General features: G+C 42.1%; 1 protein-coding gene across 2 annotated transcripts; it reads right to left on the reverse strand.

Annotated features, from left to right (window-relative positions):
• Nucleotides 1–5371: 5371 nt before the first annotated feature.
• On the reverse strand, nucleotides 5372–14077 carry si:dkey-93h22.8 (uncharacterized protein LOC449943 homolog). Of its 2 annotated transcripts, XM_037092920.1 has the most exons (12): nucleotides 13958–14077; nucleotides 13363–13550; nucleotides 11169–11264; nucleotides 10886–11041; nucleotides 8563–10216; nucleotides 8394–8447; nucleotides 7488–8307; nucleotides 7182–7397; nucleotides 7026–7089; nucleotides 6816–6937; nucleotides 6547–6698; nucleotides 5372–5790 (listed from the first exon to the last, which is right to left on the reverse strand). In XM_037092920.1, exons 2-12 carry the CDS (start codon nucleotides 13456–13458, stop codon nucleotides 5690–5692), a joined length of 3531 nt encoding a protein of 1176 aa, XP_036948815.1. In that variant the 5' UTR covers nucleotides 13459–13550; nucleotides 13958–14077; the 3' UTR covers nucleotides 5372–5689. The 2 variants fall into 2 exon arrangements, with proteins under 2 accessions (XP_036948815.1, XP_036948824.1); XM_037092929.1 differs by lacking the exon at nucleotides 13958–14077 and having other exon boundaries at nucleotides 8563–10210; nucleotides 13363–13546.
• Nucleotides 14078–22691: the final 8614 nt, after the last annotated feature.

The following is a 22691-nucleotide window of genomic DNA, read 5'->3' on the forward strand; positions in this document are numbered from 1 at the left end:
AATCTCACTGATATGATGAATCATGGCTCACTGTCTGCCACACCTCCATGGTTCACTGGTAGACTGCTAGATCACATCATTAATGTGATCAGCGACACCCGTCAGGTGTCAGACAGCTCAAATGTTGATGTTTAAAGAGTTGAAAGGTTTCAAACGTGACAGAAGAGAAGCAACAACAATAAAATTCTCATCTTGTTTTGATGAAGACGAGTGAGTGAAGGACCGAGCTGGATCAGCTGTTTCCTGTTGAGGGAGGAGACTGTGTTTCTGTCCTGAGAGCAGAGATAGTCCAAACTGCCTTTAAACGATCTAGTCCTTGTCAACACCCCTTACCTACAATAAACTGTTAACAGTCAATAGTACAGTTTATTTGACCACAGAGCCCTGGCATCAGCTTTTCCAGTGAACTCTCTCACATCCTTTCTTTTTCACACAACTATGATGAGAGAAAACACAGAAGACACTTGATTGCAGGACTTGCATTCATGCTGGTATCTTTTAAAGGTTATTTAGTTATAAATCACACTCATGAATGAGTCATACATCAATAATTCCCTACATTTATGCATTCTCCATGATGATAAAAATACAGAAAAATAAACATTTGTGGCAAAAACTAGCATACTGTCAATATTTTAGAGACTCCCAGTCTCCATTGGCAATACATTGTACTTCTATAGCCCAATAAACAGGTCACAACAATATTTAATATACCTTCAAATCTTTTTGTTGGCATTCAAGCTGCTTCTCAAAGCTGGCATCTCCCAGCCGGTTTCCACTGAGCCTAAACGAGTAACAGGAAATTTTAATATCATGATTATTGTGGCAAAAATGGTAACAGAAATCGGTATTAAAGGAATTGTGTACTGAGGCGATCACTGAAATAATTTGACCAAATTCTTATATTGAAGACCACAACTACTATTAGCTGCATAAGCATTAGAATAATATCACCAAGACAGAACTATGATTGAGGCTGGGTATTTACTGTATTTATTACCAGAGCATAGTAATTATGGAATGTAATCACAGCTCATCCCTACCTGAATATTAGACCACCGATGCTGAAGAGCCTCTCTACTGGAGCGCTTGAGAGCAGAGCGGTGTTGTGTTTTATAAACAGCCTTTTGAGCTTTGAGAACTGCATGTATTCATCAAACCCATCTGTGGTTGGGGCATGCAAATAGGTGTCCACTTCAGTGTTTCGAAAAACCTGAGGGTTTCTGTTGAATCTGAAGAATGAAGCTGCCGGATCTCTCTTGTCACTTCCACCACTGGACCGGGCTTGACCTGAGTCTCTTGCAGCTGACTCATCAGAGTTGAGGATTTGAAATTGTCTTTTCAGCATCAATCTGTACTGCACACGATTCTCCTCACCTTGGACCCAGTCTAGCAGGAATCTCAGCACCAGCATAGTGGAGAGTATGTGCTCCCTGTTCTGTAGAAGTCCTGCCATCCTTGTGCTAAGTGACTGCAAGATGCTATTTATGAGGGGACGGCATGTAATGAGACCCTCTGCAGCAGTGGGCTTTATGCTCTCATCCGACAGGTCATTCATATGACATTGCAGTTGCACAATGGTTGGAGCCAGGTAGCCAAGAAAGGTGTTCTTCTCTGCTTGGAGGATGTTTAGTGCAAAGGCCTCATCACATCCACAGACTTGTGTATGAAGTTGACTTCATGTGGAGAGAGTCGAAGAAAGCCAAAATCATCACTCAGTGTGCAGAATCAGCTGTAGGGGAGCGCCATTATTTACAGGGGTGACCTCTGCCACATTCATTTCTGCCTTGGTAGTTAGTGTTGCTATGCGAGATAGTCACTCCATGGCAAAAAAGACAGAGTTCCGTCTTGTGTCATTTGGCACAACCAAGCCAATCCCAAGCTTTTCCTCCACAGTATCAGAGGCCTTCAGACTTCGCTTAACCCGGTTCCACAGAGCAAATGCTTTTGCAAAAACAGCCCTTGACATTGTTTTGTAGAGCTGTTCAGTTACCTCTTCTGTATCTCTGGCCACTAGATTCAAGGTGTGAGCCTGAAACTCTCCTGGAGGGATGAATTTAATTCTTTTCATTCTTTCATGTTATTTCCCCTAATTAATGCTTTGAGGATGATGACGGTGAGCATTATAGACAGATTATTGTTCCTTTTCAGGTTGGTAATTTTATGTTGGTTTACTATTAGAATGGGTTTACAAACTTTAATGCTCGAAAAATACATCAGTTCACTCGTACTGCCCTGGCCTCTGTCTGACGCGCTCTGCTCCAGCTCCTCTCTCTTTAAGGCTTTAATTAAATTAATTCTCAAGGGATACTTTCTACACCACATTTCAGGCAGGCTAGTAATGATTAAAAATGCGGGTCCTCATCTGGACTCATTTCATTCATGTATTCAACCAACTGGTATCCATTAGACCCGATCACCACAGTATGACAAAACCAGTCACTTCTGGTTGACTCTCAATTGATTTGCATCGTGGAGATATGTTAAAATCAGCACACTTGTTTATTTCTGCTGTCAATTGCAGATGTAACTTTTAACTTTTAACAATTTATAGTCAAACATGATGGTCGGAACCTTTCAGATGTTTCTGCTTTGTTTATTTTATGTACATTAGGTCTCCAACCTAAGGTCAGAGAAATTGTAATACTAGTGAGAAATACCAGGACCAAACATGCATTTTTAGATGAATTCAAAAAAAAAAAAAAATAAACAAAAGTTTAGTAAATAAACATGGTCATTGCTGTTTGGGGACGGCAGGGTGAAGCTCACCTGAGCTGTAAATGAGGGCAGAGTCAAGGAGTCAAGGAGGATGCGGTGACTAATTTCCTTGATCAGCTCAGAGGAAAGAAAACGTGGAGCCGTGAAAAAGAGCTGATGTAAGAAACTGTCTCTCACTCTGGATGAAGAAATTCTTCAATAATGAAAAAAAAAAGTTCCATCAGTTCAGGCTGCACGTTAACATCTGCACAGCATCGCACAATCTTATGAGGGGCCATCAGGGACATTATTCAGAATTACCTCTCACAAACATTAACAACTGAAAAATTATTCACTCACACACTACTAAAACGCTCTCACACATACATGTGAAATGCTCTTATATACACTACTGAAACGTTATAATACATACAAGTGAGTGAAACGCTCTCATACACACTACTGAAACACTCTCGCACACACTACTAAAACGCTCTCACACACACGACTGAAACGCTCTAATACACACTATTGAAACACTCTAATACACACTATTGAAACACTCTAATACACACTACTGAAACGCTCTAATACACACTACTGAAACGCTCTCGCACAAACTACTGAAACGTCCGCTGAAATTCAAGTCCTCTAACCAGTCTTTTGAAACTGACATGGCCCATGCCCTGCTCTTTTTTTGTGTTAACTTTGTGTCAATCCTCTTTGTGCCATTTTGCTTTGTCCTTTGTACTTTTACTCTTTCTTTTCTCGACCGGTGACTACAACTCAGCCTTTTGCCAAGAATTGAAATCATCGTATTTTCCAAAAATATTAAAGTTAATGTGAAACTCATCCATACTAGTGGCCTAGGAGTACGGGTTTTTTTTTCGATGTGAAGCAGGCTACAGATCGGCTGCAGTCGCTTAGTGAACGAATACACAGGGGTGATAAGTGACCGGACTGCTTGCAGAGCAAAGATTTTAGAGCATGGAGTGCTACGAAATATGTGAATCAGAGGCAAAAAGGATTTAAAAACAGGCATCCCTGGTTAGAGTGGGGGGACAGAAAGTCAGGTAAATATCAGCCAACATGCAAAGCTGTGATATAAACAATTAAAATTCATGAAGTCAGTTACTATATGCAAATAACAGTATAGTTCATTCATGGTCATCTTAAAGGGTAGAAAAGATGGTTCGTTTGTGAACGAATCAGTTCGAAGGAACAACTCTTTAATGCGAACGAACTGACCTGATTCCAGATTTCACTTTTCTCTCGTTCGTTCTTTTGATCTCACAGACTAGTCGCTTTGTTGTTCACTGTTTAGTTATCAGAGTGGTGAAGAGGACTGAGAGCAAGCCAATCGTATGCTGAGTCTGGGACACTGTCGTTGAATTATAGCCAATGAGAAACAGAGAGCATAGCAACTGTTTCCGTGAAAGAAAAAAAAAGTCGTAGCTCATCGTTTTTTGTTCGGTCAGTCAGTCACCCTTGGCTTAGTGAGTGAGCGTACGATAAAAATGATAATAATGATTCACATTAACAATACCACTTTTACATGTTTGTTCATGTGTTCTCACGCACAGTTGACCCCCCAGTTGATCGTTCGCACGATCGTTTGAGAAGGAGAACTGTGCATTATCATATCATTTTAAACGAAAAAAGCATCAACTAAATTAATGTCCACGGGTAATCAAAAAACTAATCTTTGCAAAAACAAACAAACAAAAAACAACATATGAATAATAAATAAAGTTTTGGCAGGCTTAATATCAGCATTTATCAGCAGATAACAGCATCTCCTTGTTTGTGAGAGAGAACCTGTTACCCTACATAAATAAATAAAAAAATAAAAGCTGTGTTCGAATGCTCCTTCCACCACTGGTTGAGGTTGTAAAGTTATTCTTTTAGTTTCCACATGAACATGGTTCACATTTCTCATACTTGTGTGTTGGAATCTTTGACCAATATTTAGCACTTTCTAGGTGCTGACTTACTCAGCTCACACATTATTCAGTTGACTAGGCTACTATTAGTCATCAGCGGATTGCCCATGGATGTTTGAAGACACAAATATTCTTCAAGTAAAATGTGTATATTGATATTAAAAATAGCAGTTTAATTAGGAGTGTGAGGAAGCCCTTGTAGTAGTGAAGCAGAAGTCAAACTATCAATTGTGCACATTTATAATTAATGTTATTAATCACACCTGTGTTCAACAATTCATTATGTTTGCCATGAGAAGTCGCTATTAAAAGAGCAGAGAACAACCTAAAAATATTGACTGAGGGAGAAAACTGTGATGGAACATTTGAGATGTACAAGTTAATCCACATGTTATGCCATGCTTTGTTATTTAACAGGGCAGCCTTTGAGGCTGCTGAGCATCTGAAGAAAGCAGACATAAACAGCCTACAAAGACTTGATGTACAAAGAATGAGATGATCAATATCAAAACGTTCAAGAGGCTGTCTTCAAGACTGTGGGCTTGCAGAACACTGACTGGATGTTGATGAAACAAGACTCCCTCTGTAGTCATTACTACAAGACATCAGGTGAGTTACAGACTGGCTTCTAGGTCAAATCTGTGCTGTTCAGCAGATGGCTTCAAAATATCAGAGTGACAGAACCCTGTTGCTACTGTGGATGCTGACTCACACGAGACATAGGCAGGAAACACAATTAATAGCCTTTATTTTTTTATACAAATATATAAAATTTTATCAGTGTTATGGAATGCAACAACAATCTTTAGTGGATTTCACTAATACACAATTTCAAATAAACAGTGCTACTTATTTGTACATATTATCTGTACACATCAAAAACTGCATGCATGTAAAGTGTTAAACATGCAAAAACTACTAACATACAAATGCTTGCTACATATGTGTGAGCATAAGGCTCTGAGGTTCATGAAAAACAAAATAAAAACAAGACTCTTTTCATCTGTGCCACATTCAGCTTGGTGTTCTTGATCTCCCACACAGCTCTGCTACCTCTTTAATCCTCTCTGCGCCTGTTTGAGCAGCTGATCAAAGTCAAGGTCCTCAAACCTGTTCTTGGCAGGAGACGGTTCTGCATCTCTGTTTGCATCTGGAGAGGAAAAGGACAATTACAGGCTGACTGTTGTGTTTAATGACTTCCACATCAATAAAACAAGAGGTGTACAGAGTCACTGATACACCACAGAATGATACCTGTTAGTTTAACCAAAAAAATATTTTTGGGGTCACTGTACCTGATAACAAATGTTTTTTCCACACTGTTGTAACTAAGGGTGTCACGATATAGATTTTAAATCGAAATTGACCGAAATTAAGTCACAACCCACACCCCCATGCCACATCTGGTCGGTTTGCCAAGCAGAAAAAAGACACACACATGTTGAAGTGCTGAGAGTCAACCTCCTCTGACTTGGCTACTAGCTACAGCCAGTCAAACGATAGCATGGTGTTAGACCATTCCAAGGTCGGGAAGCACAGGGGAGATGATTTCTTCCAGGGCTGATGTTTATGTTTACCTTCGGGGTGAGAATCGAATCGAACTGTGACCTTAGAATCGAAAATGTAATCGAATCGAGGATTTGGAGAATCGTGACACCCCTAGTTGTAACGTGACAAATACCCCTTAGAGTTGCAGAGCTGCTTACATTTGATCCCACATTTAAATGAAAACTTTGCGAATGATTAAATCAATGAATTTAGACATTCTACCAGGATTATTAAATTGAGGTTTCTGTGGGGCCAGACAGGGGCTTTGACACGAAATACCAACAGAAAAACTACACAAAGGAACTACGACCTTTACAATGATGAGATTCTCTACTTTCTTTGTGGGTTTGAGTCTTACCTAGGTCAGCATAATTTGAATTACAGAATTGTCTTCTTCCCCCAAAGCAGAGGTCAAATGGCAGCTCATCAGGCCTCCTTAGTTTTCCACCATTATCAATGGCTGCAAAAGCATCATCCATGTTGTAGAATGTGACAAAGGCGTAGTGGTCCCTATAGGAACAAAAGGGACAAGATTATATTACGGATAAACACAGAGTAATTATACAAAAACACTGTAGACATGAAAACATAACAAAAGTAAATAAAACCTAAATTGTGCACACTTACCCTCTTTCTCTAAAGTGAAGCGACACACACTCTACTTCTCCAAACTGAGAGAAGCGCTCCCTCAGTTCGCTGTGTGTCATAGACCTGCAGATACGGCCGACATACACCACCCTGCGCTCATCCTGTACAAGAGCATTTTTTATAATTATTATTACTCATGCAAAAAAAAAAACACACACACAACATATGTGTCAGTAATATTTTACTCACTATGGCTTTAAGTTTCTGGATCCTGATCTCGTGCTCTCTCCTGAGCCTCCTTGACTCTCTGCTTCTGTAGGAACGATGGATGGAACATTTATGTTTTAAAGAAATCCGCATTTCATCCACAAATATTTGCATCTAAAACTCTCAACATTAACTGACCTGTAAACGTCTCCCAACCGCCTACGGCAAATCTGTGGGGATGGTGATCGTGACCTGGATGGGGACCTAGACCTGGACCGGGACCACGATCTGGATCTAGACCTGCTGTATCTTGAACTGGAGCAAGACAACCTGTAGTGCCGAGGGGGCGAGCGGGAAGCAGAGCGAGAGAGGGACGACGAGCATGAACTGCTCTCTGAACGCTTGTGACGGCGCCTGCGAGACAAGCAGTTTGAGAGTTAGGAGTGACACACAAAGAGGACGGACAAAGACTAAAACTGAACATGATGAACAAGAGATGCTTACTTTTGTCTTTTTGGAGAGGGAGATGCAGAGCTGGAGGAGGAGGAGGAAGAGGAGGAGGAACAAGAGCTTGAGCTCGAGTCAGAGCGTGGAGATCTTCTCCGAAACCGTCTTTTGTCCCTCCCTCTGACAGGAGGGCTGGGTGGAGGTGTAGGGAGGGTGCAAGCAGCTGTCTTGTCTTCAGTTGCACAACCACTGTCTTGATGTGTGGCAGAGCTGCCTGAGAGCGACAGAACATTGTCTGTGGACAGGGTGGTCTCCAGCCTGGTCCTTGTATCATCAGAGAGCTGCCGCGTTACAGACGTTGTAGAGTTATTAACAGCACTGATGATGGTGGTTTTAACTTCACCTGTGGAGGTCTGTTGTTTGCACTCAGCAGCAGTACTTGAGTTATGGCTGTTCACCTGCGATTCATCAGCAGTTTGACTAATATCCTTTAGTTTAGAGGCTCTGCTGTGCTGAGTTAAGTTTGTAGGTGAACGGTCTACAGGTCCGCAGTAATCATGATCGGAGGATATAGATGCATAAATGTGGGGTGAGGGGAGAGCAGCAGGGAACTCTGGGAGGCTACTGTGTGTCCTCTTGGATGGTAGAGGGCGGGGGTCGATTATTTGAATGGCCTTAGATGGAGGATTTCTGCGCTTTGTTGGTAGATCTTGTTGAGTGCTGAGGATGATTTCAGTGCCGAGGGGCTCTGGGATGTCCACTCCCTGTGACATTTGAGGAGGAGGTAAATTCCTGAGGGTTTCTGGGGTCCTAGGTGAGTCGGAAGTGCTTAACATTTCAAACTGTTCCACTTGGGGCTCAACTCGCTCCTCTTTAGCTGGAGGAAAAAGAACGAAACGTGGTTACACAAGTCCTGACGTGGGCATCCAACAACACAGTGTTACCAGTAATCTGATAGCTCACCTTGTGTTTCCTCAAACTGTTCCAGCAGGCTGGTCAGGTCAGGGGCTTCAATTCCTGAAGTAGAAGAAAAACAGGCATGAAAAGATTACTTAAGAAGATGATGTTTATTTCTCTGCATATTTAGTTGCTCCGTTGTGTCAGATTTAGCGGCCATGTTTCAACAGTTTACCTGAGTCAGCGGTTGTAGTCTGCTTGATACAGCCGAAGTGAAGAGTTGGCAGTGGTTCCTCTGGTGTGGATTTACTGGGGGAAACCTCTGGCAATGTTTCCTTTACTGGTGTGTGAGCATCCACTTTACTACATGACACAGTCTTTGGTTCCGGCTTGGTTTCTTTCATCAAGTTCGGACTGCATTTTTGAGGCCTCACCAAAAGTTTGACTTTGGTTGGAGATAAAGTGGAGGCACCTGAAGCTATCTCTGCGAGCTTGTTTTTAATTTCCTGTAACTGGATGGTGCAGTCCTGAGGTTTTAACACCTCGGGGTCCGGCACTAATGAGGATGGCTGTTGATGAAGAGATGTGCCTGAGGACTTATTTTGGATTTCCTGAAAGTGCCTGGTGCTGTCGAGGTCAGAATGTCTGTTGAGGAATTCCACTTTGGTCTCTGATGAGGATTGGTCAGTGGATGGTGAGGTCGTCCGGCTAACTGGCAGGGGGAGGAGGACAGGATTTGGGGGATCACTACTGAGCAGTGATGGTTTCTTTACTGGACTTTTTTTGCTTTCAGGCGCAACAACATTTGGGTTAGCTGTGACTGCTGGCAGTGGACTAGCGGGGGAGATGGTTTTGGATTCAGTTCGTGGGCGCTTTAATCCACTGCAACGTAGAGGAGTGGATAGTTTGGCCTCTGAGGGGTGAGGCCTGGATGGAGGAGTTGGGGTTTGAGATCTATGGAGCTGATCAGCCCCACTTCTCTTACCATCTGGATAAAGTTGTGTTGTTTTTGGTCCACAGCCATTTTGTCTTTGCCCCTGTAAACAGAGGATGGGGGTCAGTTCCTTGGGGGCCTCAGAAACAGAGGGCCACTTGGTGGTGTAGTTTCCCGGTTTCTCCACCAGGGGCTGTCTCTTTTGGCGCAGCTGTCTGTATTGTTGGAGGCTGAGTGATTTGGCCTTTGTCTCACCTTTAGGCAGCAGAACTCCAGCTTTGTTACAATTCACTTCTGAGGATTCTGTTTGGGGTTCAAGTGCTGAGCTAGCTGGATTTTCAAGTGCTTTTGTGCTGTTCAGTGGAGCCAACAACCTTTCACTTGTGAGCACTGTTGTTAGGTTTTTCTCGTTCATTCCCTTTTCCACTGATTCATCAAAGGGAAGCACTTGAACGGGGCCAAAGCTCACCCTCTTCTTCTCTCTGGATGGTTGAGCTCTAGATGAGTTTCCATTCAGCAATGCGCTCTTCAAGAGTTTGTCATTATTACGTTCTTCATCTCCTTTTTCTTCCTCCTTTGTTACCTCATCATCAGACACAACATTTATCTCTTCATCGCTCTCTTCAGTGGGTCTCTCATACTTCCACACCTCTTCCTGAGAGAATAATGTGTCCCTAATCAGCTTATCCCCATCCTCTTCCACATGCAGCTTCAGACTGTAGGAGTGCATGACCTTCACCAGGTTGATGAGAGAAGTTGAGGTAAAGACTTCCACGTCAGCCTCTGGTTTCCTATTTCTGAACTGCAACAGTGTTTGATTTTGCTGTTTAAGCAGCTGTGAAGGGCTGTTTTTCTCTAATTTGCTCTCATCTTCCTTTTCACCATCAATCTTAATTGTGAATGTTATGTTTGGTGATTTGGATCTTGGCCTCAGTCTTTCGGCAAGTGACTGTTCCTGAAGACGAGAGAGAAAGAAAAAGAAACAGATCTTTAGAACAGCAGAAAAGGTTATTAATGGGACATTATATCTAATATACGAGTCTATTTTGTAGGTACTTCACTATTGTGCTCACAAATATTCTGTTCTGTTTGTTAAAGCCTGTGGTTGATCCTTATCTAAGTTATCAAGTTCTTATAAAGCTGATATTTATGAGGCAAATTCATGTGATTACCATGAGCTGCTCATAGTTATCTAAATTTGAAAATCATGATCAGGAAGGACTGCTGTACTGCAGTGGACTGGATTTTAGATAATGCATTTAAATCTGATTATTGCTTCTAGATGCAGCCAATCTGATGATTTTTAGATTGTGATTGATCTTGAAGGTCCTCTTACTTCTGTTTCCAAACTTATGGCAACATGTTGTACAACTGCAATGTGACTTTTAGGTGAGCTTGTGCCCAGAAGAACTATCTTTAATGCATCATTGTGTTTCAGTGGAGCAAAACAAGACATTCTGAGGCTATTTTAAGTGCGCTATAATCTACAGGGCACTTCAAAATTGAGAACAAAGATCGCAATTTAGATTGTGGATTGTTATTATTTGGGCGGGTGGCCCACCCGTAATTGTTTACATGAAAGTTTTTGAAGACTTGTGTGTCTTATCCCTGAGTGTGCACCCACCACTATGTTATCCCTGCGCTCTGGGTGGGTGAGGAGTTGAGTGTCAGGCAGAGTGTCAAAGGGAGACAGAGTCCCGTCAACATCCTCCACGCTGTCCAGCATCTCAGTCAGGGCCGACAGAAGGGTTGCACTTTCTTCCTCTGCTCCATTCTTATCCTGAAAAAAGGGGAACCAGAGCCAAGACTTATGAACCAATTCTCATCTTTTACTTCTTACTTAACTGTGTTACTCCCAGAGTCTCTCCTCTGCATGGATTACTGTGGCAATCTGATTTAACTCTGACCTCTGATGCAACAGTGGAGTCCTCAAAAATGGCCAGGATTGAGTGATCCATGCAGGATTGTGTGTCCATCTCCACATCACTTTGACTCAGGAGCAACTGCAGAGAGACAAATATTACATTACATCCATGTGATGTGAACATGCATGCACACTGATCTGGTGTGCTTCTGCCTCCTGCAACACTTCAACTCATTCCTTCCTCTGGGTGCGACCAGAAACTAAGGCACAGGACGTGACATGCTAGAACTTTCTCAGCATAAACAGGAAGAGCTGCAAAATCTGACAATGCTTCAAATACAGCAGTGGAGAAAAGTGAAGCAGAGCTGTTGCTTAATCTACGTAGATTAAGAGCATTAACAGAGAGACATCTCTATGTAAATAAAAATTACATTCAACAAACTGAAAAAAAATGGTCTGCAACTAAAGCTTTGCTAAGAACTTTATTATCAATTGATTAACCATTTGGTCTATTAATATCAGAGATAATTAAATATGCTGATTGCAATTTCAAAAAGGCCAAGTTCACGCATTCAAATGTCATATACACCCTGAAACCACAGATTACTATCACGTCTGACAGTAAACTGACGTCTATCAAAACCGACATCTGAAAAGCAGGAACCAGTTGGTAATAAACAATTAACTGACTGTAGATTTACTTTGTGCTACCAAAGTACATACTTAAATGAAGAATGTCAGCGTCATGAAGCTGCAGACATTTCTGAGCATAAATCTGAATGATGTAAAAACTGGAATTTTTGTACTTTACTACAACACTTTGGAAAAAGATTGATATTCCATACCATCTGTAATAAAAGACAGATTTAATAAGGTTTGTGTATTGTGTTAAGCACAACAGCACCTACATGTATTTACTTCTGGATGAGGTGGGACTATGCAGGCACTACGGCAATAGAGGAGGGCAAAAACGCAGCTAGATGAGGAGTCTTGACACCGACTGAAACTAGACCACCTGAAACTGTTAATATTCAGTATCGATTTTGTGATACTTTTGACGACACTAATGAGAAACTATTTCTATGGCAGTACTGCAAAAGCTTCATCTAGTTATACTTGAGTAAATGTATAGTTATCATATTAGAATATTACTTAAGCAAAAGCGAAAGTCACTCATACAAAAGCCTTGATGTATCTGATGTTAAATGTACCCAAGTATCAACAGCAATTTCCTGGCAACAGATGTTCTAAAATATCAAAAGTGTAAGTTCAATTCATATTTCCATGTTAGAACATATGGTATACTTTGGGTTAACTGATTATCAATCAGTCTGATTATCGGAGCTGATATTCAGCATTTTGTTTGACTATGAAAATCAGTAGTGTATTTTTTTTTTTATCATTATCTGATTGCAGACAACATAAATTCAAAAACGCACTATTTTGGCTCTGTGAAACCAACGTTAAATGAATGTAGTGGTCAAGTATTTGTAAGTAGCACAAATGGAAAATACTAAAGAGCAAGGCTACTTAAGAAAAAATACTTTGTTATATTCCATCACTGCTCTGTGGCTTCATTCATAGGCATGGTCAAGGATTCATTCTTGCGCCTTACTCTGACGACGTTATATCAGACCAACGTGTGCAAGTAGGTAAGTTAGGAGGCTAACCGAGGAGACGAGGGGACAAGGGGGCATATAGGCGGGTCACAACCTGCACACCATCTCTGGGAAGATAATACCACAGCCTTCAGAGCCTGTCCAACTGTAACAGGCTATTTATACGCTCATAAATGACAATAAAGCCATTCATTAATAAGTGAATGCGCAAGTTAATGGTATTGATGGAGAAATACTAAAGAAAGGAGACGGTGTAGTTTGCAGGACTGAGCTGAGGGTGCAGTCTTATCTGAACATCTTGTACTTTAGAGGAAGTGGACTGCTCTCCCTCCCTGTCAGCGTCCACATGTAAAGAGGATACTATGTTCAAACACGAAGGAAAATGTAACGACATTCACCAACTCGTCATTAATCCGTGTCAGTGGCTACACGGTCCAGACAGACGGGGCAGCTCAGCCTGCTCCCTCTCTCAGTAGTACTACCGCCCTGCTACAGCCACGTGTCGCAATGGCCGCGTGGGGCCTCACGCGCCGGCGAATTGCCTCCGTTAAAAGCATCGAAACGCGCTCGCGTGCAGCTGTTTACATGTCAGACTGGATAAAATGGGCGAACCGGTACCTCATGGGGAGTGTTGCTGGTCAGAAGGTCGCTACTGCCGGCATTTAAATCCCCGTCTTTCCTCCTCCAGCGCGCCGCCATCTTGCTGCTCCACATGGTCCGCTGGCAGGCCGGACTGACAGACACGTGGTCACCGCGTGTTAGCAGGCGGAGAAGGCCGACCTGGGATCAGATTCACGCCGCCGGGTCTATTAGTGAGGGCGGAAAGACGAGTAGAAAAATCAGATTCGAGGTCAGCTACATGTTTCGACTCCATACCTCTTGATTGTCATTAGCTTATTTCCTGTAAACTAGCCAGAGATTTTATTTAACTGATTATTAGTTAAATTCTGTGGATAAAAATGAGGAATACGTTTTCCACGTTTTCTTTGTCTAACGCATGTAATTAGCGGTTTAAAATAATGTAATACCCTGCTTATTATGCAAATTAAGTCATAAATATAAATCAGTTATTGCTGATAGAGCGTCATTTTTTTCCATTTTAATCTGATGTATTTATGCTCAACAACTAGTGTCCAAGTGTCAAGTTACAACAGATTCTACTTACAATTACCAAACGGCACATAAAGAACAGGCATGTCATCCTGTGACATACCTTACACATGAAACTGTACCAGTTAAAGGGTAACTTGACCGTTTTTAAACTTTAAAGTGTGTTTGCAGGTCTTGCCAAGTACTACAGCATATCCACACTAACGTGGTGTGATGCTTTTTGTGGCTCCATAAGAAGCTGCATGTCTAATAAATTAACTCCAGTGATGTCAGTCAGTTGCTAATTTGCATTCTGGGTAATGTAGGTTTTGAATAGGGAGAAGAAAGCCTTGAAAAAAGGTGCTATCTCTCGTCTTGCTAGACAAGTGGACTGCTTTTCAAAACCTGGAGCCTAGATTACCCACAATGCACTCTAGGCAATTTATCAGATGACATGCAGCTTCTTGCTGAGCCACCACAGTCTTTATATGACCTTATTCACATATAATAACAGTACTCCTAAATGCCCATGAACACACTTGAATGGGTAAAATTGGTGGAGTTACCCTTTTACTACAGTAGTGGCAGGTTCAAACAATCCATAATCAAATGAGCGATAAACCTGTCAGAGAGCCCCCTGCTCTGGCTGCCTCACAAAATATGAAATTAATGATTTGCTTGGATCTGTTTTTTCCCTTTATGGCAGGAGGCTTTAATAGAGCGAGCGCTAACGGTGTAACTGGGAGTTACCTTCAAACTGGAAAGAACACTCCATAAAGCTGTTAAACTCACCCAAGTGCTCCCCTATCTCCCATGTTATAATTGCTGAGAATAGCACAAAAATATGAGTGCATTCAACATAAGTATCATAGTGTTTTATTTATAATAATAAACAGCTTTAATACAGCCAGTCCTTGAAGTGACACTTACAGCAAAGCAAAGAGTGTATCTGCTTTCTGTGGTCCGTCTCATCACTAGAACAAACAGTGATTATCTGCATGTTCAGACATTGCAATATTGATGTGTTGACCTACCCGATTAATGTGTGTACACACACACTACACCTTGACATGGTCTGCTGTTCGAGCCTAACAACGGCGCTGCTACCCTGTTTCATTTGATATGACACCCACTGAGGTCCAGAGTATTTGCATTGATTAAAATGTGTTCAGGCCTCAGAAAGCATTTGTGCTGTACACTAAATCACTATGATTGAATACATTTGAATGCATTTACCGCTTGTGTTCGCATGACTTACTGAGGCCCTGTTTGACTTGTACTTTGCAGACACATGAATAAGAACCAGTGCTGTCTCATAATAAATCCTTTTTTGTTTCCACTCCCTCCTGTGCAACTCCACACTGTGTTCCTGATATATGGTGAATAATTATCCTCAACACCTGGATAATAAACACAGCTGTCTAAAACTGTATTTTCACCTGCATTTCGCCCTCTAGCTGATGAAGATCCACAACAGCCCAAAAACCCCATGCTCCCCTGACAAATCATATGACGGGCTCTGGATGGTTGATTACATTTACATATTCAGTACAGCCGCCAAGTGTTTTCCTCTCAGCTCCCGCGCTAGTACCCATTACAAGTTTCCAATTGTGTGTTTGTCTTGAATCAAGTCCTACCAGTCCAGCTTTACCAACTGACATCTTGTTTGTCGATTCCCACCACACCTTCAGCCACACCTTGACCAGGTGAGGCTGATTAGTAGCAGTTGATACTTCTGCTTGTGTGAAATGAAGTAAAAAAATCAACTGAAGATTGTGTTCGCACAACTCTTCCCCCTCATTTGAACTTTACTCCCTGTGGTCTCTCTGGAAACAGCCTGGCTCTGTCTAAATGTAATAGAATCCACCTCCAACAGCACCTCTCATGCTCATTAATGAACACGTTGTATCATGTTTGGGCTTTAAGGGTCCTGGAAGGTGGATTTTGTTTGTTCATGCATAACCAGGCTAGTTGTGTTTTTCAGCCTTAAGCCAAGCTAAGATAAACTAATAGTCCGTTGGCTCTAGCTTTATACTGTATTAAGACAAACATGAGACTGGTATGAATCTTTTTTTAAAATTTAACTCTAAGCAAAATACAAGTTAAGTGCATTTTCCAAAATGTCTAACATCTTCTTTGAAGCAGTATTAGAGCAAATTTCTCCAATGGTAGAGCTCTTCCACCTGATGTAGCCATTTTGTTGTTTTGTTCCCCTCAAAGGTCAGGCTCCTGTCGAGGTTCAGTTATTTCAGATGTAATTTAGAGATTTCTCATTCTCTCTGACTGCCGGTCATCTGCGTCAGTGCATGACGTGTTGCTGGAAGTAGATGTGATGTGCCCAGCAGGGAAGAAGGAAGACATGGAATGTAGCCAGTGTGTTGTGTTAGCCTTGCGAGCAAACAGTCAGTAATGAACATAATGAATACAAAACAGTTTGATCAAGTCAGGTATGTCTCAGTTTTACGCCAGCACAGACCTTCATTGAGAAAGCCTGACTCATATGCTGCATCCAAGACCACTCATAACTAAAACATTTCTGACTGCCTACCAGTGAACGTACAATGGAAAAACATCTATCTGGATTTCACAAGGGAGCAGTTTTGTGACATCACACAACAACAGCAGCACCCATGGGGAGGGTGTAAGATGTTTCAGTAGAGGACGGTATTTGTGTAGGCTAGTGAATGGAACATTTGGATATGTTTCCAAGTACAAAATGTCTGTAAAATAAAATATACAGTAGAATGATGTTTGTTACATGTCGTGTTGGAGTTGGTAATTCCAACACAACATTGGCAATCACATGTTTTTCCATAATGCCACTCACTAGCACCTTTCTTCAAACACAACATTTCTTCAACACATTTTAAGTCTTCAGGCCCCATTTGATGACATCATATTTTCTCGAATTTATTTAATTTAATTTCTTCTTCTGAGCCACAAAAGACATTATCAAAGACAGTTTTCAGACTGAGTAATACTCCTTGTGACAAATAAACTGACTTCCATGTGAAATTGGTGGTGTCCTACTTTAAAGCAATATTATATAGAAATTGACATTTTGTGCAATTAGGCGCCCCCCCTGGTCTGGTGGTCCAGACTGGGAGCTTGGTGAGGTATTACAAACAAGGATGGGCTGAGGCTAGCCAGTTAGCATGTTATCTTCAGTATATCTCTGCAACACAATATATACTGTAGATGTCTCTGACATTATGTCAGAGCTCTCAGTTCTTCACATTCTTCACAATAATTTAGTTGAGTTGATTAAATTAATTATTGCATGTTTTGAACTAAAAGTATTACCTATAGTACATTTCAGTACTGAGGAAAATGCACATAATGTCAGCTGTCTCAACGTATTATAACAAGTTTTCTTTCCTTTTTTAAAATGAAGTCATGCTGTTGTCACAATGTGCTCTGATGAGTGTGGAAGCTAATTTAACTTCAGATCATTTAGAGGTGCTGCAGACTTTATATATTTTGAGATTAAATCATCCATGTACTGTTTGATGGAAATACTCTTCTCCAGCCAATAATATATATGAATCTGCTGTGATACGTCTTCTCCACTAGATGGAGACATCATACATCTACCATTGATTCCTGCTCACACTTTCCACCGCTCTATCAGCTCTCTTAAGTTGTGAATGAGTTAACTCCCACCAAGCTGATTGCACCATGCAAAACCCCGATGGATGCCAATCAGATATTCATACGTGAATTAAAATTTCATGCATAATGAATTCAGGATCATCACCTCTTCATCTGTGTGGCGTTATCTTGTCTTATCTCACTGTTTTTCTGTGGACGACCGTGGATGCGCCTGGCCCGTTATCTCCTGCATACCAGCGATGAGTTGACCTTTCTGCTGAATGTCATGGTGGTACGCAGAGTCAATGGCTCTACTAGATTAGCTTGGAGGGAAATATGTTCGCAGAAACACACGCTTTAACGAGCCACTGCATATTCCTTGTTCATCTATTTGATCCGCAGGACCACCTGGTGTGTTCTTCCTATATACATCTTGTATGCTCCTCAGTGACCTCTATCTGCTTTACCTTTTATTTCCTCTTCCTCTGTTGCTATTTTTCTCTTCACCCCCACTGCACCACACACACACACACACACACACACACACACCACCTCCCGTCTCATCTCCCACAACTCTTGAAACACATTACTGTCTGAAATGGGGCCAAAGCATCCTCCAGTCTCCAGCGGGTGAGGTGCGAGTGTGTTCAGAGGCATGTGTAAGTGTAACTGTGAGTGTGTTCAGGAGGGGGGAGTTCGGTGTAAGTGGGTCACCTTACTGCAGCATCCAGCGCCCAGCCACCATGTCAGTACAAGGCCCCCACACACACACATATTTAACCTACTCCCCATCCTCTTTTTTTTTTCTTCCCCCGCTAGGGCTACCTTTTGCTTGGAAATGTGAAATACTCTGTCATTCCCTGAAGCCTGACATAGTGCCAGACTTTACTCTCATTCTCGAGGGGGGGAAAGGAAAAAGAGTAAAAAAAAACAAAAAAAACACATCATTTTTTTCCATGTCTCTTCCTCCTCTCGCGCTCTATCATTCCCCCCCTCGCCTTCCCTTCCTCACTCTTGACCTGCAGGAGGACTCCCACGGTGCTCTTTTGCCATGTTTGAATTTTTAAAGAACCCATGAGGTCTGAGGAGTCAGGTTTATACTTCCCTGCCTCCCTCGCACTGTTCACAAGCTGTCATGTGTGTGTCTTCCTGTAGGACTTCCAGTCATCTTGGCTGCAAAGTCATGCTATGTTTCACGTGTGCGTGTGTGTACTTCTATGACCTTTCAGATATTGTGTAACGCTGGGAGCAGTGTGTTATAAAAAGGCAAAAGCACTCTGATCTTTAACTTGACACCTTCCCTACAGGGGAAAGCAGGACACACCGGCGTTACTTTGAGACTGCTGAGTGAGGGAGTTGTGTTGCTGTCGTCCTCGTTTGATTTTCCTTAACTTCAAGTTCTCTTTCTGAAGCTTTCATAGCAGAGAGAGGAGGAATGCCCTCCCACGTGGAGCTGAGAACATCTGTTAGTGAGAGATGAAGGCCTGAGAGAGACAGAGGAGGAGGAGGAGGAGGAGGAGGAGGAGGAGGAGGAAGGGGACTTACATTATTACAAGTGGAAAAAAAGAAAGGAGGTGAAGAAAGGACAAGGGAGCACACAGAGAGGCAGGAAGGGGAGGAGAGAAAGTGACAAGACTTCAGCTGGAGGAGACCACCCTCTCTCCAGAACAGCAGAGGTGAGAGACTATTGGTGACATACAGGTGTGCACGATCACAGGCACGCACAAACACAAACACAAACACAGTCAGCGCGGTAACAGAAGCCTGCATCAATAATGTAGCTGAGAGAAACAGGATGCAGATTCTGCCTTACATAAGAGTTTACAGAGGGCTGGCTGGCTCCGAACAGCCTCTTTCATTCTCTGCTTTGCCCTCGGGCTGGATGCACACAAGATTTCCTAAGCTAATTAACCACCACATTTGCCATCCAAACAACTTTTCAAGATGAGTGTGCTGCAACAAAGGCAAGAGAGTGAAAGCTAAAGCCATTTTTAACTTCAGTCTATACTGACTTTGGGTGATTTGTTTTACTCTGTGGGGTGCGCCTCCACTTGTTCTCAATTAGCTGGATGTTACATTATTGAAGTTCTGTAACAGGCTTGTTTGTCGCAGACATGGTTTGTTTGTTGACAAAGTCCAAATCCTTCAACATTAATGACCAGGGAACCTAACAGCAATGAGAGCACACTGTTGATCCAGGTCACAGGTGTTACAGGGACTCTAGAAGGGGCTGTTATCCGCCTGGGATAAATTACATAATTGAGATCAAATCAAAATCTGATTAATCTCTATTCAAGAGATGTGTGTGATTTTGTTTGGTCCAAGCTGAAATATATTAGCAACCATTTAAATGATTCCCATAAAATTTGTTACAGGTCATTCATGGTCCCCAGGGCTTGACTCCCTCTGACTTTAGTGACACCCTGATTTTCCCTCTAGTGCCACCACGAGGTTAATGTTTGTGATTAGAATTGAAATGTCTTGACAACTGTTGGGACACTCGTGCCCCCCTTCTGGATGAATTGTTGTAAAAACCTTTAATGATCCTCCGACTGTCCATGTAGCTCCACCATCAGGTGAATAATGTGTTGTTTATGACCAAGTATTTGGAAAATATAATGACATATCCATCAGCCTCAGCTGTGCTTGTGTATATCGCCAATTATAAAATGTTAGCATTTGAATATGCTTAACTAAGACTGGAAAACATTGTATCTGCAATTTGATATGAAAAGTTAGTGTTAGTGTGCACCATGTCCAAAGTGGGTGCACAAGCTCAGCCAAGGGTGTGGGTGGCATCTCTCTAAATCCACGTGGGATCAAGGGGCCTCTGGAGACTTGGATTACACTAGATGAGCTGTGTGGAGCCATGTTATGTTGTTTATTTGAGTTCTCCTGTATGTCAGTTGCTTGTGACCTACAAAACTTCATCCAACTTTCCATCGATATAGTAGATAATGCCTGAAAAACAGTTAAAGGATAAGTTCACCCATAAATTAACCTGTTGGTTTTGATTAACTCTTACTGCTCTTCAGCTCTTTTGCAACACCGGTGCCAGTTTCATACATCTTTATATTGGGAAGGAATATTTTGAAACATCTCTGGTCTACCGTCATCTACAATTATTTAGCACCAGGTTAAAAACCCACGTGTGCGTAACACACAAAGTTACTGATTAGTTGGTGAAAATTGTTGGTGGTGGAGACCAAAGACGGGGCTAAAAAGAGTGAATGTTGATGCTTTGCTCCAAATGAATGTCATCATTGCTATAAATTATCTGGAAGTAAAATTATAAACTGTTGGCTAATGCGTCATCCTTAAAAACTTTCTAGAGGGTTAATAAGTTCATGGTGTGTTTACAACTTGTTGCGTTGCCAACAAGAAGAAAAGCAAGAAAAGAATAACGCTGTCAGCTCAGGTCAAATCAAGATTACCCGCAGATGAAAACATCAAAGCTTCAAGAGAAGTAAAAAACTAGAAAAAAAACGATGGCAACATTCGTGCTAATGAAAAAAAAAATTTTTAGCCAGGCAAAAATCTCTCCTCTGTTCTTCTTTGTGATTTTCACCTCTGATGCCTTTTCCTCCCCGTCTTGTTTTTTTGTTTACTCTCTGTCTTTTATTCTTTAGCCTCCATAGCTCTCAGTCTCAGTAATCTATCTGTGTTATGTGGGCTTTGACTATCTGCTAACTGGCATACTGTTAACGCCTGTGTGTGCATGTGTGTCTCCCAGTATGTGTGTGTGTGTGTGCACACTTGTATATAAATAATTATGGTAAGGTGTAAGACAGTGTGCTTTGTGCGCACGTCCGCTTGAAAGTATGAACTTGTCAAAACTGTCTCTATGTTACTGTTAATGTGAGCAGATATGTGTGAATCACAGTTTTCATTTGTAAATGTGTTTGTGTGCACTTGTGTGTGTGTGTGTGTATGTAGAAGCTCATCATGCTTGTGCTATCCTTTTTCTGCCACATTGCCATGGCGACAGGGCCCTCCCGGGGTAATGGGGGACGAGTGCGCCAGAGCTATTTATTCTCTTTCTCCCTCCCTACCTCCCTCCATCCATCCATCGCCCTCTCTTTTCCTCCGTCTCTTCCTCTCCTCTCTTCATCTCTGCCCTCTTCCTCCTGCAACCTCTCCGTCTCTCTCCCGTCTCCATCTCCCTCCTTCCTCTGCTCTTTCTTCCCCTCTCTGATTGGCTTAACACTCTCCTCCTCAAAATGAGATACTGCCTAATGAGACAGAGGGTGAGGAAGGGAGGGAGGGAGACAAAGAGCAAGTGTCTTAAAAAAAGCAAGTAGAAATATGTGGGGGAGGCGATCTATGCAGACTTGTGTTCCTCGTTGCATGTAAGAAGAGAAACCTCTGTGATGTCATTTTGGAGGGAAACGGTACAGAATGTCTATCTTTATATTCCCTGCCTGTCTTCCCAGCTGTGTGCAGGTGTGTGTACTGTCATGTATATCATGTGGTCTCTTGAAGTGTGTGTGTGTGTGTGTTCTGACGGAGGCTGTGGGCTCAGTCGGGGTCGTGACCTCTGAAATAGTTTGAAATGGTGTTTTTAGATGCTGTACGTTTCAGCCCCAAGCAGACTTTTTGACTTGCGACCGTCCCCCATAAAAGCAATGACTACTTGTGACCCCTTGTCATAGGTGTCAAACGATTCTGCTTTGTGGAGCGAGCAGAATCGTTTGACAGCTTGGGAAATAAGCGCATTTGCTTCCCGGAGCTCCTAAGCTAACAAGGCGCCAGATGATGTCCCATGTTTACATGAGGGTGGTATCAATTTTATCATGAATTTTCTCATGAAGAAGTGAATAAGCGTATCCCCTAAAAAGCAGAACTATTCCTTCTTTCATCTCATGTCCCCTCAGATGAAGAGCTAAGATACATACAGACCCTCAGGTTTGGAACCACTAGATTTTTTCCTCACTGTCAAAAAATCTTGTGACAGGACCAAGACCAAGTTTGTCTCTCAATAACTCCTGACGTCGGGATGATAGAAAATGCATGATTGTTGTATGTATGAGAATATATAACTCTCACTTAGCAAATGATGAAGCCTCAGTGCTGTGTCAGCGCTAGTTTTGATAACTGGCATACAACTCACAACTAACAAAAACTGATGTGTTAAAAACGGAGAAGAAGCAGTGAACTCGCAACCAGCAGGGAACGCACCCAGTTTGTCCTTGATATGGCTACATTGTGGGCAACATAGCTTACAGGTGAAGGGCAACCACTCTGATGATTGCCTACCTGCAGGAAGA

The sequence above is a fragment of the Acanthopagrus latus genome, chromosome 1 (assembly GCF_904848185.1).
Source record: "Acanthopagrus latus isolate v.2019 chromosome 1, fAcaLat1.1, whole genome shotgun sequence".
Taxonomy (NCBI): Eukaryota; Metazoa; Chordata; class Actinopteri; order Spariformes; family Sparidae; genus Acanthopagrus; species Acanthopagrus latus.

Bases quoted from the DNA above. Each gene is read 5' to 3' on its own strand.
- si:dkey-93h22.8 (XM_037092920.1), bottom strand. From the start codon at position 13,458: ATGTGGAGCAGCAAGATGGCGGCGCGCTGGAGGAGGAAAGACGGGGAT. The intron at 11,265-13,362 runs GTACCGGTTCGC...GTCTCTCTGCAG, and splicing joins CCAGCAACACTCCCCATGAG to TTGCTCCTGAGTCAAAGTGA. The intron at 8,448-8,562 runs GTAAACTGTTGA...CTTCTACTTCAG, and splicing joins GACTACAACCGCTGACTCAG to GAATTGAAGCCCCTGACCTG.